At 41.4% G+C, this 19179-nt stretch overlaps 1 protein-coding gene across 1 annotated transcript in view; it reads right to left on the bottom strand.

The window, feature by feature from the left end:
• Positions 1-2714: 2714 nt before the first annotated feature.
• PSEN1 (presenilin 1) overlaps positions 2715-19179 on the bottom strand; it is an 86821-nt gene continuing 70356 nt past the window's right edge. The window contains exons 8-12 of the mRNA XM_017882747.1: positions 17368-17427; positions 16731-16817; positions 13107-13280; positions 7809-7927; positions 2715-5383 (exon numbers count right to left, since the gene is read on the bottom strand). Of these exons, the coding sequence (XP_017738236.1) occupies positions 5228-5383; positions 7809-7927; positions 13107-13280; positions 16731-16817; positions 17368-17427 (596 nt within the window). The 3' untranslated portion in view covers positions 2715-5227. The remainder of the gene's footprint in view (positions 5384-7808; positions 7928-13106; positions 13281-16730; positions 16818-17367; positions 17428-19179) is intronic.

The following is a 19179-nucleotide window of genomic DNA, read 5'->3' as shown; positions in this document are numbered from 1 at the left end:
ATTTTTTTTTTTTTTAAGACAAAGTCTCACTCTGTCGCCCAGGCTGGAGTGCAGTGGTGAGATCTCGGCTCACTGCAACCTCTGCTTCCCGGGTTCAAGCGATTCTCGTGCCTCAGCCTCTCGAGTAACTGGGACTACAGGTGCCCGCCACCATGCCCAGCTAATTTTTGTATTCTAAACTGTTTCTTGATAAGTGCTAGACAGTTCTCCGAGTTACAGTTATATATTATGATACTTTCATGTAAGAAAACTAGCACAACTGGATTCATGCGGTCTTTATTAATCTGACAAATACAGAAAATCTGCAATCAGCTATCAAAATTATATCTTACCAAGAATTTGAAAGGTATTTATAAAAAAGGTGTATTCACATTCTGTCTGAATTAAGTGCAAAGCAGTGTTCACAGAAGCAGAAGCCAGACAACATGTGAGAGCAAACGATCCCACTGAAGCCCTCATCCCAGCGCCTCCAAGGGCACCATAAACAAGATGATCCTGTACGTGCTACTATATGCAGTTGATTTTGAAACTGCCTCGTTTCAACAATTACATATTTCAAAAGGAAAACTGCTTTATGGGAAATCGTCCCTGCTACGCAGACCAGCTGGAAATGCTGCCACCACATGTCAGGGTCCAGGGTGGACCCAGCATCCACTAAGAGGCACCCTGCTGCCCAAGGCTGTGGGAGACAGCTTTGATGTTCAAGAAAGGGGTTCATTTCAGCACCAGGGTGCTTTTATATATGCAAATCTGAGGTGTTTCCTGTTAGAGGAGAGGACTGTGGAGATGATCACATGCGGATGACTCTGAGCCCAATGACAGCCTTGTTGGTACCCTCTGGCCAGCAATTTCACAAAGCACTATGAAGAGCTGAAACCTCTGTTTTTAATCTCCTGTGTTGTGGGAATTTAAAGAGGTGAGAGGATCACAAGGATCACTTCTAGGCTCAAACTAATAATGATTATATGATAGTTTCCATCCCAACGGCAAAACCAAATGTACAATTTTCAAGTCTCTTTCCAAATTCAATGTTCAGAATACCCTTGGAGGTGAGAAGGGCAGGTCAAACCGTTCCTTATGTCTAACAGTAAATTTACAGAAAAAGGAGTACTTTACTGAATGGATTGGCTTCTCAAGTCACTTTCATAACATCAATGTACAAGCCCTCAGTAAAGGTAACTGTTAAAAGTGATTATTGACAAATACCCAATATTTTAGAGAAGTTGAAGAAAGATGGTATATACCAGAAAACAAGAGATTATTAACTACATTCTGAGAATTTATCTTATTCATCTTTACATTCTTAGACTCCAGAACCTACGGGATCACAGAAAACACTGAACAAATCTTTTCTTTTTCTTTTTTTTTTTGAGACGGAGTCTCGCTCTGTCACCCGGGCTGCAGTGCAGTGGCCAGATCTCAGCTCACTGCAAGCTCCGCCTCCCGGCTTTACGCCATTCTCCTGCCTCAGCCTCCCGAGTAGCTGGGACTGCAGGCGCCCACTAGTTTTTTTTTTTTGTATTTTTTTAGTAGAGACGGGGTTTCACCGTGTTAGCCAGGATGGTCTCGATCTCCTGACCTCGTGATCCGCCCGTCTTGGCCTCCCAAAGTGCTGGGATTACAGGCTTGAGCCACCGCGCCCGGCCTGAACAAATCTTTTCATAGTGGTTTCTGAGCTCTTTTTCTTCCAGGGTTAGATCACAAATGATCAAATATACAAAGCCTTGGGGGTTGGGATCAAAGGCTTCCTGTAGTACTCTAACCCTGGGAGACCTTATTTGGTAGTTAAACTTATAGTTCACATTCTACAAATTATATCAAGAATACCTACACTGTTTGAGCCAAAGAAAAAGTAATAAACATCATCTGTTTGGGCATCTATTGCAAAAGGAGGGTTTTTAAAAGTAGAGAGACTACAATATGGGAATCCCGGAGCCTAGAAGTAAAAACATTGCCTCTTCAGTTGTTGCTTCTATAGTAAAATCAACAAATTGCTTACTTATGACTGTTTTCTTCCAAGTTGCTTAGAAAGCTTCTATTTTTTCTGATTAAGAAATTTAATCATTTGGAGTCAGAGCTGTGATTCTAGGAACACACACGAACCTAGTGAGAATCAAAAACAGGAAAGTGAGCCTTTCCTCTCTGAAGAAAAATCTGCAAATCTTCCAAAAATGACTGGTATTCCCATAGGCATGTAATGACATTCTGTACATAAATACCCTTTATTCGGTAGCCCAGTCAGACTCAGACTCTTAGTGGCTACCTTCCTTCCTGTCTTTTTTTTTTTTTTGAGACGGAGTCTCGCTCTGTCACCCAGGCTGGAGTGCAGTGGCCGGATCTCAGCTCACTGCAAGCTCCGCCTCCCGGGTTTACGCCATTCTCCTGCCTCAGCCTCCCGAGTAGCTGGGACTACAGGTATCCGCCACCTTGCCCGGTATTTTTTGTATTCTTTTAGTAGAGACGGGGTTTCACTGTGTTAGCCAGGATGGTCTCGATCTCCTGACCTCGTGATCCGCCCGTCTCAGCCTCCCAAAGTGCTGGGATTACAGGCTTGAGCCACTGTGCCCGGCCCTTCCTTCTTTTTATTAGGCAGATTGGCTTGGCTGGTCATACTCTACTGCTGGTTTTGCCTGACTCCATAACCACCGCCTGTCCCGTGTGAGTGAAGGCACATCCTTATGGAAATTGCTACTGTTCTTTCCAGTGACAATCTATTTTTCATGGTGGAAGACTAGCATTTGGATGTTTTAGGAATGATTGAACTAATTCTAAAAAGAGTGTTTGATGAAAAAGTTCTCTGCCTAAGATGAATGATTTAAAGAAATAAGATGGGCTGTAGTCTCAGCTACTCAGAAGGCTGAGGTAGATTACTTGAGCCCAGGAGTTCAAGTCTAGCCTGGGCAACACAGCAAAATCCTGTCCTTAAAAAACACAAAAAAAGGAAAGATAGGTTCTCTGTACACTGTCTTATCACGTGGCTGAGATGTGGCTCAAACTTGGAGAAAGAGACAGAATAACTGCCATCTTTCTACAAGGACAATCAGTAATACACATGATGGATTTAAACACACACACCCCACGTACCCTCTTCAGAGAAGAAACTTATCATGAAAGGTGCAACACATCTGGGATCCTTACACAAGTAAACTACTCTAGATGAGGGATCCCTCAAGAATGCTTCCAATCACAAATTGCTATTCAGGTGGCTTTGCTGTAGCTGTGCTTTCTCAACAATAATACCCATGCTGGCACATGTCTGAGAGAAGGAATGAATCTTGGAAGAAGGGGGTTTCATGGAAAAAAATGAATTGAGATGATAGAACCTACTACTTTAAATCCCCCTTTCTTTGTATAGCTCTTATTTTTCCTGTCTTTGACTGACTAATATAAGCCAATTTTAATTTAAACCCAGATCAGTACTCACATACTACTCTTCAAGTTAGGTTCTCATAAGAAATATCCTGGGACAGAAAACAAATATTCTAAATGCCAAAGAGAACCCCAAACCAGGTCATATCATATCATGGATTGGGAGGGAGAACAGCAGGCAAAAGAGGAAAAAGCTGGCCCCTCCTCAGCTACAGGAGGAAGCTAAGTTTCTCATAAACGCTTATGGTCTGCTCAGCATGGCTACGGGCTCTCTGTGGTGAAGAAGGTTTTGCCCCACAAAGCTTGGTCCAGAGGTGCCCTGGGCCCACAGGCTGATGGCTGTTTGTGTGTTCTGCCTGACTGAGCTGCCCAGAGCCTGAACTCCATGGTAAGTGCAGCAAGCACCTCCACTGCCCAATTCACACAAAGGTACACTGAGAGGAAAGGTAACGCGGGCAGAGACCACAAAGCACCCATTGTGGAGCTGATGAGAATAACCTGAAACTCCCCCTTGACATCATTAGCTCACTGTATCCCCTTTGCTGCTGGAGGCCCCTTCTCTTTCCCCTCGGCAGTTGGTTCTCCTTCTGCCACCAGGTTCTCCCACAGTTCACCAAATTAAATATGGCTTTCCCCAAACTCTAACTTTCTGTTGATACAACTAGTTCATAATTCACCAGCTTTTGGCTATTAGTTCGAATTCTGACCTACTGTGTAGCAAAAACAAACAAACAAAAAAAACAGGACAGAAAGTGCTTCAACAGCCATTTTACTCTTCTTTAATTCCACTGTCTTGGGGAAAACATCTCATTTGCTGTGGAAGAAGGTCTGACAGCAGGGCTGACAGCACCGATTCATAACACATTCTTTTCATCATACAAAGAGTAAAACCCTAGAATAATGGGACCATCTGCTACCACGACAGAGCTGTCTTACTGGCTGTAGAAAAGGATGGCTTGTGTGGGGGTGAGAGAAGAATGAGGACAGAGGAGGCATCTGGGGCAAGTGAGCCTACAAGTATGTCTACAAATTCAGAATTTGGTGGAAAATCCAAATTTGACTTCAAGATGATAGAGAATTGATGAGAAATAGTTGTATTATTTCCAAAATTTACTGAATTTGGAACCTGAGGTTAAAACTTTTAGGATAAAGCAACCTCAGGTTCAGACTGGCCTTAGGAAGAAATGACAATCACAGATGGTGATGAGTGTCAGTGCTTGAGAAGAATTGCCAAAGTCAATCTACACATTTGACTTGACTCAAAGGGGGGTAAAACAAGTCTCATTTAAAAAGGATGAGTCTGCAGCAAAAAATCAAAGGGAAGCTGGAGCCCCCGCCCACCTCTCCATTCTGCTGCTGGTGCCTGCTCTTCCTCACAGTACCTCATGAAAAGTTCAGAATTCAGTTAATATAGAATTATTGGGATGATTTTCAACGTGTAGTTTAAGATGAAGAGTTCCGTTTGGTTTAAACCACTTCACCTAACCTCTTGGTAACAGTAGTCCTGAGAGTCCGCAGTGTCGGCGAAATCGTCCTGTGACCAAGCGTCAAGCTGCTGACGGCGCACAGCAACTTCCGGGCCCATCATGTCTCCTTGACCTCGTCCCTCAAATCTGGTAGTTTCTGCACCGAGGGACACAGTCCACTGCGATGAAGTATGTTCAAAATTGTTTTCTATAGGCACCTCCTTCCAAAGTCCAATAGTGCAGGTGGTCAGGAAGACTTGGAAGGAAGCTGCAGAAGTCCAGCCGGGAATCTTGACTTTGTTAGATGTGGACACAGGAAAATCACCTTTGTCCTCCCCAGATTTTGTTACAGTCAAAGGAGAAACATCCATGGGATTCTAACCGCAAATATGCTAGATATAAAATTGATGGAATGCTAATTGGTCCATAAAAGGCTGTACAAGATAATCTGTGGCAAAGTAGAAAACAAGCCCAAAGGTGATGGAGATTGGAAGAGCTGGCAATGCTTTCTTGAAAATGGCGAGGAGTAATAATGTAAGGCACAAACCCTGTGGAGAAGATGGGAAAGACACACATTCACACATAATTATGAAACCATTTTCAGGCAAAACTCAATCACAAGTCTTAGTTTTTAACATAGTTAACTGAATATTTTCCTTTGGGGTTAAATTTTAGAACAGATGTTTCATTCAATCTGGAAGAAGAGCTATGAAAAAACCTAGCTTTTCTTTGTTTCAGAGGGTTCACTATGCACACATTGTTATTTTATCCCCTAATTCTAGGAAATAAACAGAATCTGAAAATAAGTAAAATTATTTTGAAAAAAAGTTAAGGCCGGGCGAGGTGGCTCAAGCCTGTAATCCCAGCACTTTGGGAGGTGAGACAGGCGGATCACGAGGTCAGGAGATCAAGACCATCCTGGCTAACACGGTGAAACCCCGTCTCGACTAATAAATACAAAAAAAAAAATAAACTAGCCGGGCGAGGTGGCAGGCGCCTGTAGTCCCAGCTACTCGGGAGGCTGAGGCAGGAGAATGGCGTAAACCCAGGAGGCGGAGCTTGCAGTGAGCTGAGATCCGGCCACTGCACTCCAGCCTGGGCGACAGAGTGAGACTCTGTCTCAAAAAAAACAAAAAAACAAAAAGTTAAAAGACACAGAAATTTCTATCTTAAATACTGTGTTGGTCTCTGTGATTTTAGTTTGGCTAGTTAAAAACCCAGAGGTGAAGAGCATTCTTTATGCTGAGCGGGAGCATTCTTCCCATGCAGGCCCCTCCATGAAGCATGCCGAGGCTGCAGTGTTTAAAAAATAAAATAAACTAAAAGTTTATTTATGGGAGTATACTGCTTTCTTGTACACACAGAGCAGCCATGTAATAGAGTTCATTTTTTTACCGTAGTTACAGAAACACTAGAAAGTCTTCACCCGGCCAAGATATCTTTAGTAAAAATCTTTAGTAAAAATAGCAGTAAGAAATATTTTATGGGTTGTTTACTTAAATCATAGTTTTTAGGTTGCACACAGTGGCTCATGCCTGTAATTCCAGCACTTAAGGCGGCCGAGGCAGGCAAATCACTTGAGGTCAGAAGTTTGAGACCAGTCTGGGCTATGTGGCAAAACCCCATCTCTACTAAAAATACAAAAATTAGGCCAGGCGCAGTGGTTCACGCCTATAATCCCAGCACTTTGGGAGGCCGAGACTGGCGGATCACGAGGTGGGGAGATCGAGACCACCCTGGCTAACACGGTGAAACCTCATCTCTACTAAAAATACAAAAATTAGCTGGGCACGGTGGCGGGCGCCTGTAGTCCCAGCTACTAAGGAGGCTGAGGCAGGAGAATGGCGTGAACCCAGGAGGCAGAGCTTGCAGTGAGTGGAGATCGCGCCACTGCACTCCAGTCTGGGCGACACAGCGAGACTCCGTCTCAAAAAATAAAAAAAAAAAAAATACAAAAATTAGCGGGGCATGGTGGTGCATATATGTTATTCCAGCTACTTGGGAAGCTGAGACAGGAGGATTGCTTGAACCCAGGAAGCAGAGGTTGCAGTGAGCTGAGATAATGTCACTGCACTATAGTTTGGGCGACAGAGCAAGACTCTGTCTCAAAAAAAAAAAAAAGGCCAGGTGCAGTGGTTCACGCCTGTAATCCCAGCACTTTGGGAGGCCGAGGTAGGCACATCACTTGAGGTCAGGAGTTCAAGACCAGCCTGGCCAACATGGTGAAACCCTGTCTCTACTAAAAATACAAAAATTAGCCAAGCATGGTGGTAGCCACCTGTAATCCCATCTACTCAGGAGGCTGAGGCAGAGAATCACTTAAAGCTAGGAGGTGGAGGTTGCGGTGAGTCGAGATTGCACCACTCAACTCCAGCCTGAGCAACAGAGACTCCGTCTCAAAAAAAAAAAAAAAAAAAAAAATCATAGTTTTGAAAGCTTCAGGGTTCATGCTGTTGCACTATCAGCAAGATCTATGTGGGATCATGCATGGCACTAGCTCCTCTCACTAGATGCTTGATGTCTTAAGTAACACTGTATGCTACAGGCTGTGTCATTAAATGCAAAACCACCACCAAACTCTCAGTGACTAAGTCTGGGGACTAAGGGAGGATCTGTTTATCCCTGTAAGACGGACCTTACAGAGCTAATTTGCTACATATCTGTGCTGCTAGGCTTGAGGCAGCGGTTCCCAAACAGAAATACCAGCATTTCCTGGGAAACTTTTAAAAACTACACAATTAAATTAAATAAGAATATCTCAGGGCAGAGCTTACAGTTTTAAAAGCTCCCAAGTGATTCTAGTATGTGGCCAGGGAAGAGAACTACTAAGGTGAGGTCCAATGATCAAAAAGCTCCTCAGAGAGCTGGAATATTTAACCCACCTGGGGTTAAAACAGAACTGCCTTAAAGGGACTGTGTAATCAAAGTTTTGACATTAAGAGTTCTGACACATTCTTATTAGTGTATACTTACAATTAATATGGCTACAAAACAGGCTATGGTTGTGTTCCAGTCTCCACTGGCTGTTGCTGAGGCTTTACCAACCAGAACACTGTAGAAAATAAAATCTCCCAATCCAAGTTTTACTCCCCCTAAAAAGGAAAGATTACAAATATAAAACAGTTGGTCACTCTTTGCTATGATTTCACAATTCAAAAATATCACTGCCCTACTCAACCCCACAATGAATGAGAGAAGTCAGTAAATGATATACAAAATTACGCTTCAGCTGTGTCTTTCTTTTTTTGTTTTCTACAACAGGAGTTCCAGATTCTACGTGACTGACTCTGGAGTCCTAACTGTAGATGCTGCTGTTATTCATCAATAACAATAATAAGTAATAATCGTCATCTATTGAATATATAGTTTACACCCAGCACTTGTACTAAGAAGTCCTTATAAGAATTCTGAGATAGGCATTATTTTATCATCTTATTAATTAATATATATATATATTTTTTGAGATGGAGTCTTGCTCTCTGGCCCAGGCTGGAGTGCAGTGGCATGATCTCGGCTCATTGCAAACTCTGCCTCCCAGGTTCAAGCGACTTTCCTGTCTTAGCCTCCTGAGTAGGTGGGATTACAGGCGCATGCCACCATGCCTGGCTAATTTTTGTGTTTTTGATAGAGACGGGGTTTCACCATGTTGGTCAGGCTGGTCTCGAACTCCTGACTTCATGATCCACCCACCTTGGCCTCCCAAAGTGCTGGGATTACAGACGTGAGCCACCGCGCCCAGCCTATCATCTTATTTTTAAAAACAGCTTCATTAGGCTATGATTTATCTCATACAATACACACCTGGCCCATTTTACTTAATATAATGTTTCTGAGGTTTAACCATGATACTACCAAGTGTCTACAGTTTCTTGGAAGTTATTGGAAGCTGAATGGTTTTCCATTATATGGTTTGCTTATCCATTTACCAGTTGATGGACACCTGGATTGTTTTCAATTTGGGGCTATTCTGAACAATGCTGCTAAGAACATTTATGTCCATGTCTCTGTGGGGACAGATTGTTTTCATTTCCGTTGGGTAGACTCCTGGGAGTGCAACTGCTGGGCCATGTAAGTTTAGGTTTTTAGCTTTTTAATAAACTGCCAAATCACATTCCACACTGGCTGTTCCAGTCTGCATTTCCACCAACAACAACTGAGAGTTCCAGTTTCCTCACATCCTCACCAGCATTTGGTATTGTTAGCCTTTCTGATTCTAGTCACTCTGATTAATGATGTTGAGCATCTTTTCATGTGCTTATTAACCATTATGTATCTCTTTTGATAAAATGTCTAGTCAAAGCATTTCCCTATCTTAAATTTGGGCTATCATCTTATTAAGTTGTAAGTATCCTTTATTTATCCTAAATACAAGTCCTTTACCGGGACTTCAATATGATTTGCATATATTTTCTCTCAGCTGGTAGCTTATTTTCCTTTTTTTTTTTTAAGTGATCTCGGCTCACTGCAACCTCTACCTCCCGGTTTCAAGCAATTCTCCTGCCTCAGCCTCTTGAGTAGCTGGGATTACAGGCATGCACCACCACGCCTGGCTAATTTTGTATTTTTAGTAGATATGGGGTTTCACCATGTTGGCCAGGCTGGTCTCAAACTCCAAACCTCAGGTGATCCACCAACCTCAGCCTCCAAAAGTGCTGGGATTACAGTCATGAGCCACCACACCTGGCCCTATTTTCCACTTCTTAGTGGTATTTAAAAAACTTTTTTTTGGCCAGGCATAGTTGCTCACGCCTGTAATCCCAGCACTTTGGGAGGCTGAGGTGGGCAGATCACTTGAGGTCAGGAGTTCAAGACCAGCCTGGCCAACATGGTGAAACCTTGTCCCTACTAAAAATACAAAAATTAGCCAGGTGTGGTGATGTGCGCCTGTAGTCCCAGCTCCTCGGGAGGCCAAGGCAGGAGTATCGCTTGAACCCGGGAGGCAGAGTTGCAGTGAACTGAGATCTGGGCACTGCACTCCACCCTAGGTGACGAGTGCAAACTGTCTCAAAAAACAAAAAAATAAAAAACAAAAATTTAACTGTGGTAAGATACCCATCAAGTTTAACATCTTAACCTTTTTTAAGTGAACAGTTCAAAGACACTAGGTACAATCATATCATTGTGCTACCATTACCATCGTCCATCCACAGAACTCTTTTCATCTTGTAAAACTGAAACGCTACACCCATTAAACGATTCTTCATTTCCCCTCCCCTTAACCCCTGCAACCACCAGTCTACTTTCTGACTACTCTGATGTAAGTGGATCATATAGTATTTTTCGTTTTGTAACTAGCTTATTTCACTTAGCACAATGTCCTCAAGATTTATGCATGCTGTAACATGTCAGAATTCCCTTCCTTTTTAAAGCTGAATAAAAAACCTGAACAAAGATTTTAATTAGAAATGTAAGACATTTTATTCATTGTGAAGGTAGTTGGTCTTTTTTTTTTTTTTTGAGATGGCGTTTCACTCTTGTTGCCCAGGCTGGAGTGCCATGGCACAATCTCAGCTCACTGCAACCTCTGCCTCCCGGGTTCAGGTGATTCTCCTGCCTCAGCCTCCCAAGTAGCTGCGCCACCACACTGGGCTAATTTTGTATTTTTAGTACAGACAGGGTTTCTCCATGTTGGTCAGGCTGGTCTCAAACTCCCAACCTCAGGTGGTCTGCCTGCCTTGGCCTCCCAAAGTGCTGGGATTACAAGGCATGAGCCACTGCGCCCAGCAGTAGTTGGTCTTTTAGTGAATTTCAAGATATACTTCCCACAGCCAACATGCCAGTAACAGGCTCATCCTAAGTGTACTACTGATAGATTGTTTCTTTTTATAACCAAGTAATATTCCGCTGTATGAATATACCACATTTATTATCCACTTATCAGTTAATAGACAAATGGGTGGTTTCTGTTTTTGCCTGTTATGAACAATATTACTATGACCACTGAATACGTGTCTTTGTGTTGACATATGTTTTAATTCTCTTGAGTATATACCTAGGAGTAGAATTACTGGGTCATATTTAATCTTTTGAAGAACTACCGAACTGTTTTCCAAAATCACTATACTATTTTACATTCCCACCAGCAGTGTATGAGGATTCCAGTTTCTTCACATCCTCACCAATACTGGTTATTGTCTATCTTTTTTATTACAGCCAATCTAGTGAGTATAAAGTGGCTTTGATTTGCATTTCCCTGATGGCTAATGATGCTGAGTATATTTTTATGTGTTTACAGATCATTTTTACATTTTCTTTGGAGAACTATACATTCAGATCTTTTGATCAGTTTTCTAATTAAATGTTAAATGTTGACTTTTAACAGGTTGCTTTGGAAGACATTTGTGTCTTTTAGCAACTGACTTCTAGTGTAAACTGAACCTTTTGGTAAATACCCATAAATCTGGTTTAACATACTCACACCATCAGAGATGGTGATATGTGTGCTGAATGCTAAGATGATGAAGCACGACCGTTATTACTTTGTATTGGCTTCAGAGAAAGAAAATACTGAAGTTAGAAGGGGCAACACTTGAGTTTCGCTTTTTTTTTTTTTTTTTTGAGGCGGAGTCTCGCTCTGTTGCCCGGACTGGAGTGCAGTGGCCAGATCTCAGCTCACTGCAAGTTCCGCCTCCCGGGTTTACGCCATTCTCCTGCCTCAGCCTCCCGAGTAGCTGGGACTACAGGCGCCCACCACCTCGCCCGGCTAGTTTTGTATTTTAGTAGAGACGGGGTTTCACCGTGTTAGCCAGGATGGTCTCGATCTCCTGACCTCGTGATCCGCCCTTCTCGGCCTCCCAAAGTGCTGGGATTACAGGCTTGAGCCACCGCGCCCGGCCTGAGTTTCGCTTTTTTTTAAAAAAGTTGGAGATGAAGAGGAGGAGGACACAAGGAGTTCTCTCAGGAGAGGGAATCTTCAAATTAGAAAAGGCAGTCATGAAAGAATTATGCTGCTGCTCTGGTCAACAACTATTATATTATTTCTTCTGGCTCCTGGTGCCTGTGAGAAAAGAGGAAAGTAGAAGAGGCAACCTAATTACGGTGGTAACTGAGAGCAGAACAAAATCCCAGCAAAGGCAAGCTAAAGCCTGCTGCAAGAGCAGGCAGATATATCTACTTTCCCAGGAGTGTGAAAGTCACAGGCTGCAGCTGGGCTTTGCTATCTGGAAAACTCAGCCAAGCAGTAAAGTCATGAATATGCCCAGTGAAAGTTCTGACTCAGTTAAAAGATTGAGGACAAGGTGTAAAAAGTGTTCTCCTCAAACTGATGGATATGTCAAGGTCACAATAATTAGTGACTAATGATTAAAGACACTAAGGAACCTAGGTGTGTGTTTCTTTAAAACTACTTAATATTCTTGTTGTAATGTTTTAATCAAGTTTCACTCTTGCAAAACAAGAAAACCAAAATAACTTAGTTGGAAAACATGCTTATTCAAATAATAAATTGAATAAAGTCTTATTCAATGGACCACATCTCTAAGACTAACTGAAGAGATGACTGAGCCCTAACCAAGGGGCTTTAGTGGCCGATCATGTTCCTAAGAAGCCCTAAGCATTAACTTAAATCTATTAAGTGGCAACACATCTTAGACACTGAAGAAATACTTGCATTTCTGCCAATATCCTAAATCCCTTTGATTTTCTTTAAAATAAATAAAATATAGCACTTGTCAACAAAAGGAATAATGTATAAGGTTGTATCATGAAAATCCACAGATCTCTCTACAGCAGAGACATATTAATAAAATTTTGTAGACAAATGTATCACAGCCATGAAGGCTTATTGGAATAATTTTTTAAAATCTTTTACTTTACAAAATAAATGCCAAAAGGTCAGGCTGTAAAATGCCAACTTAAAAAGACTGAAGGGAGGCTGGGTACAGTGGCTCACACCTGTAATCCCAGCACTTTGGGAGGCCAAGGCGGGCGGATCACCATGTCAGAAGTTCAAGACAAGCCTGGCCAAGATGGTGAAACCCCGTCTCTACTAAAACTACAAAAATTATCCGGGCATGGGGCGCATGCCTATAGTCCCAGCTACTCGGGGAGGCTGAGGCAGGAGAATCGCTTGAACCCAGGAGGTGGAGCTTGCAGTGAGCCAAGATCGCGCCACTGCACTCCAACCGGGCGACAGAGAGAGACTCTGTTTCAAAAAAAAAAAAAGGCACTATTACTGATATTTCCAAATAAAAGTTACATGTGACACAGAATTAGATTGTATTAGATTGTAACACTCTCAATTCATTTTGCAACATAGAGCAATGTACATACTTTCCTCTGGATCTTCACCAGCAAGGATGCTGCTGGAAAGTTCCTGGACAGCAGCTCGTGACTCAGGTGTAGAGCGATGAGGCCCTAGATGACTGTCCCTCTGGGCTTCCCATTCCTCACTGAAGCCGCCATCATCATTCTCTGCAACCGTGTCTTGTGACTCCCTTTCTGTGCCTTCAAGAGAAAGTGAAAGTTACAGCTCTAATATTTAGAAAAATTTAATACCTTTACCAAAATTACATGGAACCAGTAACTAGCTAACTGTCATTGTAACTAGCTGGCCCTTAAACCACAAAGCATGGGCTGTAGCAGTGCCTGCTGGTAGTTTATCCAACAGCTATTTTCTCCCTTATTTCCTGAGGGCAGAATCCTGAATTGTTTGGGTTCCCCCATCCCTCTCCCACATGACTCTGGTGGTAAATCCTGACCAATCCAAGCCAAGCATGGTAATCCCACCAAGCCTCTTCCTAACAAAAGCTCTAAGGCTGTGGGGTTATAACTTGGTATGAACCTATGAATGGTGAAGCAAAGTCCGCTGGGATTCCTGGGGAAATTTTTCTCACTCTTTAAGAGAGACTAAAGGAAAAAATAAACAGTCCCCTTCTATGCCTGAATGTTGCCTTATCTAGATATGATGCCTAGAACTACAGCTGTCATGACCACCAGGAGCAGTGGGCTGAAGACCAAGCCTATACACTAGTGATGGTAGAGTAGGAAGTTGGGCTACTTGAAAACATCCCTGAGCCACCAAATTAACCAACTCGACAAATTTCAAATGTCTACACCTCAGGCCTTCCTGTCACGTGAAGAATACAATTCTTCTTTGCTTAAGGCAACTTAGTTGGGCTTTTTATCTTTGCAACTGAAAGCTTCCTAACTGTTAGCACTCATCCCTGGATTTGGTGACAAAGTTATAAAAGTGGCTTCATTCTGGACGGTGGATTGGGAAAGGAGGGGGGAGTGAATGTCTTTATGGGCCAGTCATTTCATTATAATGACTATCAATCTCATTGAAAATGGTGAGCACGATAGTCTTAAAAAACTTTCATACATTAAAATAATTAAAATATTTAAGTGAAGTTCAAAGTACTTTTATTCTTCCTTCATTTTCTATAAAAGTAATATAAAATGTTCAGAACAGAAGTAGATTTGCCATGAATAAGTACAGCTTGTGAGCTTCAGGGCCCTTCCTTACATGGCTTCCTCTGGGACAGCCCTCACAATTTTGTATTGGTAGTTTTGTATTCTTTTTATTATCCAGGTCTCCAAAACACCTGAGTCTTCTCTGGTTTGGAGTTGAAGAAATAATATAAGAATAAGATTTATACATGAAAACAGCAGTCCCTTTTCTGCCCCCTCCCTCCTCATTTCTGATACTCATTCCTACTTTAAACTCTTTGAGCCATTCCTTTTGGTATTTACCTCCATAATTAATTATAAGTAGCATGCTCATTGTGCCATAACTTGATGTTTTAATTGGGGTACTTATTGGCCTCCTATAGAGAAGATAAAGCATTAGGTCTCATCCTCTTCTGCACGCAAATGTAACTCTTCCCGTCTTCCTAGTGCCATAACCTTAAATTCAGTTTTATATTCTCACTATGCAAATAATAGTCACAACTAAACTACTTTGCTACAGCCAGAATATACTATAATTACATTTGCTTTTTTGAACAAGTTTTTGTTTTCTTTGGAAAACTGCCTCATTTTTTTCCATTGATGAATTTTATATTATTATCTATGACTAATTTATCCTGAAATGCTCTGACAGAGTTCAACCACATCAGGTAATCTCTCAGTTCTTTTTCTTTGTTTTTTCCTTGCACAGATATCCCTCTCGGAGCCCTACGCCCTTTTGTTCCAATGTAACTTCTAGTTCCGTTAACACAGTGATTTAACTAGGGATAGCACCTCCCTTCCAGGGAGTGTTTGGAAATAACTAGGATGGAGGAGTTTTTGATTATCACAAAGCTTCAAAGCCATTATTGGCATTTAGTGGGTGAGCGGCCAGGGATGTTAAATATCTTGCAATGTGAAGGGAAGTCTCACACAATGAAGAACTGTGCCCCCCAGAATACTAGCAGCACTCTCACTGAGGAAGCCTGCAGTTCATCCAGCCTTCTCATTTCAAAGCCCTTGCTCATGCTGTCCGTCTCTTGGAAAGCTCTTCCTCCGCCCTTCAGCAAGCCGTCACCTATTATCACTTCCTCAGGGAAGCACCCCTTGACTTTCCAGGATACGTAAAATTCCACTATTATAAACTTTCACAGCAACTTATACGTCTTCTTTGCAGTACCTATCACAACTGTATGAATTATTTATGTAATAATTTGTTGACCATCTATCTCCCTAAATAGACTATAAGCTCCACAAGGGCAGGGGAAATCTTGTTTAGTGCTATATCCCCAGGGCCTAGCACATAGTCAGGTGCTCAGTCAACATCTGTAAAAGGAATGAAATTCTGTTGTATCACTCACTCACTCATACATACATATATACCTACATGCTCACAACCATTAGATTTTCTTTAGCTTAACACAGGTTAACTCTGTAGATTTCCTGGCTTTATAAAACATAAACTCTCCCTTTCCTGACAAACAGCACCTCAATTAAGGCCTTTTTTCCCCTCACCAATATTTATTTCGCCTGTTGTTTTTCAGATTCCTCATAAAAGTTAGCCCTTTTTTGTTTTTCTTTCAAAAAGTAAGCTTTTATTTTTTTAACTATTTATATTGTGCTGTTATTCCTCAGTTCTTTTTTATCTTTTTTTTTTTTTCTGTGTGTGTGGGAAGGTAGCCTCCATTCCAGAAAATTGAATGAAAGCTCCCCCTCAACTCCTTCTAATAACAACTTCTAACTTGTGTTCTCCTTAATATGTTCTGTAGTATACTTAGAGGACTTTTCACTCTCATCCTAAGTCATTATTATTATTCATTATTATTATTATTTTTGAGGCAAGATCTCACTAAGTTGCCCAGGGTAATCTAGAACTCCTTGGCGCAAGTGATCCTCTTGCCTTGGCCATGTAGCTGGGACTATAGGCATACATAACAGGACCCAGCTCATCCTAAGTCATTCTTATCCTCTTCTAAAAAGTCATATCCACCTAGAATATTTAATCTTCTCAGTATAAACATTAGCACATCTCAAATCATATTTCAGTTACTCTGGCCATGGTAGACAAGAAGTTCCTATTGTTATGTTGTTTATATTTTGCTTTGTTTGTTTACTTATATTTCCTTTATTGTCTGTTTCTTTTAGGAGGTTCTTACTTTTACATGTTTGGAGAGAGTTTATTTTTTCTTTTTAAAATCATGACTTCTAAAAAACAAACAAAAAACAAAAAACAAAATCATAACCTCAACCTGAACCTTTCCATGCTGGTATTCTGTATTTAATGGGAGGTGTCTTAAGCTAGGGTGCCTTGACCGTATTGTTGGGTTATAAGTATCTGAACTCCTTAAATATTTATCTGTGTATTTACTGGGCATTACTACAGTTTTCAAGAGATTCTCAAAGGAGTCTATGACCAAAGAAAGATAATAAAAACATTGCTATACTGTTAGCTTATAAGATAACAGTGACCCTGAAAAACCAAGATATTATCTAATTAAAGTTACCTACTTTCTGCATTATACTTGGAATTTTTGGATACTCTCCTTTGAGCTTCCGGGTCTCCTTCTGCCATATTCACCAACCACACCATTGTTGCTGTTGAAAAAGACAAAATTCCAGGTAAGCACTGGATACACAAAGTATGCACAGACAACAACAGGCCATCATTTCTCCACACAAATCGCCAATCTTCCTAATGCTGCCTTAAGACTGTTCAACAGCCGGGCGCGGTGGCTCAAGCCTGTAATACCAGCACTTTGGGAGGCCGAGACGGGCGGATCATGAGATCAGGAGATCGAGACCATCCTGGCTAACACGGTGAAACCCTGTCTCTACTAAAAAATACAAAAAACTAGCCAGGCGAGGTGGCGGGCGCCTGTAGTCCCAGCTACATGGGAGGCTGAGGCAGGAGAATGGCGTAAACCCGGGAGGCGGAGCTTGCAGTGAGCTGAGATCCAGCCACTGCACTCCAGCCTGGGCTACACAGCGAGACTCCGTCTCAAAAAAAACAAAACAAAACAAAACAAAACAAAACAAAACACTGTTCAACAATCAGAAGTAAAAATAATAAAAGGTTCTCTTTGGTTTTAGCAGATAAGAGAAAAAGTTCTGAAACTGAATGTTTACTGTAGTGTTCAAACTGTACCTGCTATCACAAAACTCTTCATCATCATTTTTAGTCCGTGAAAAGTAACCAGAAGGACAACTGTTCAGCAGCAAGATTCCACTGAAACAACAGCTGGACTAGTTGAATGTTCTAAATTCCAGGACAAACTGGAGCTCACAGAAGCCTCAGATGATGATTATAATTCAAAAGATGCACAGAGTAAATTTCCTTCATATTATGTCTCACTTTTAGAATGCTCAATGATGCTAAATCATGTTTTAAACTTGAAGTGAGAAAAAACATTAAAAGCAATAAACATAATAGCAATAGTCAAGTGGCCTCCTCTGTGACCCTTCTACAAAAATACATGTGTATCAATATATCAATCTAGATCTAGATATACACATGTGCATCTCTACCACATATTAGTTCAGAGACAACGTGAAAACTTTAAAATGGTGCTTCTCTATTTCAGGCAGGAATGAAAAATAGTATAATCTCCATTGGTGGGAAAGTTCGTAACATCTAATAAAACTACATGTCCATTAACCCTTTAACCCAGCAATATTACATTTTGGAACTTATCCTGAAGATACATCAACAATAACACTAAAGTACATATAAACAAACACATGACATGGGGCTATGGTGGGAACCAAATGCCAGCAGCAAGCTGAGTCCAATCTGGTCACAGTAATTTTAAACAAGATACTTAGCATTTATGTCTCTCTGGCTTTTTATCACTATAATTTTATCCATGTTTCTAATACTTAGGCTTCTTGAAGAACTTACGAAAGAAATACACAAAGAAGCTGAACGACCGCCTTGTTATTTCTGAGGTCAACCAAGTTTCATTATAGGATAACACAACCAAATGATCAAAAGTTAACAGAAACCAGGCAGGCAACACACTGTTTAAATCCAGATCTAAAGAAGAAAAACTGAAGGGCAACCACCAAGTATGAGGTTTTTATTTTCATTTTTTCTAAAACAGGGTCTCACTGTGTTGCCCAGGCTGGACTCAAACTCCTGGGCTCAAGCAGTCCTCCCACCTCAGCCTCCCAAAGTGCTAGGATTACAGGCATGAGCCACTGCACCCAGCCTGTTTATGGATTTCTATAGCCTTTTGGAAATGAAGGCACCAGCAATTTATTAGGCTTTCATTCTTTATGCAAGTATGAAAAAATATAGCTACAAGCTTCTTTGTTTTTTAATAGTATCATGAAAATCAATGGCCAGCTAACTTTTTCTGTAAATGGCCAGGGAGTAAACATTTCAGGTTTTGAGCATCACATATTCTTCCTTATTCTTTTTTTTTTTTTAAATGTAGAAACCATTTTCAGCTAATAAGCTGTACAGAAACAGGCAATGGGCCACATTTGGCTTCAAGCAGTAGTTTGCTAACCCCATGTTAATTATCATAAATAGTATATTTGTTAAATAGTCCTAAAATAATTTTTAAAAACCACTTTTCCTTTCACCTTAACACCAAACACCTTAGATCAATAGGAAAATAAGCAGATTTCTTGTTTAAATTTAAAAAAAAAAAAAGGCCAGGCACGGTGGCTCATACCTGTAATCCCAGCACTTTGGGAGTCTGAGGTGGGCGGATCACCTGAGGTCAGGAGTTCAAGACCAGCCTGACCAACATGGAGAAACCCTGTCTTTACTAAAAATACAAAATTAGCCTGGTGTGGTGGTGCATGTCTATAATCCCAGCAATTTGGGAGGCTGAGGCAGGAGAATTGCTTGAATCCGGGAGGCAGAGGCTGTGGTGAGCTGAGGTCGCGCCATTGCACTCCAGCCTGGGCAATGAGAGCAAAACACTCTGTCTCAAAAAAAAAAAAAAAA

This window comes from Rhinopithecus bieti, unplaced genomic scaffold (assembly GCF_001698545.2).
Source record: "Rhinopithecus bieti isolate Rb0 unplaced genomic scaffold, ASM169854v2 scaffold_13259, whole genome shotgun sequence".
NCBI classification, from domain to species: domain Eukaryota; kingdom Metazoa; phylum Chordata; class Mammalia; order Primates; family Cercopithecidae; genus Rhinopithecus; species Rhinopithecus bieti.
Note: the sequence above shows the minus strand (reverse complement) of the source record. Positions and strands in the feature narration are given on the sequence as shown.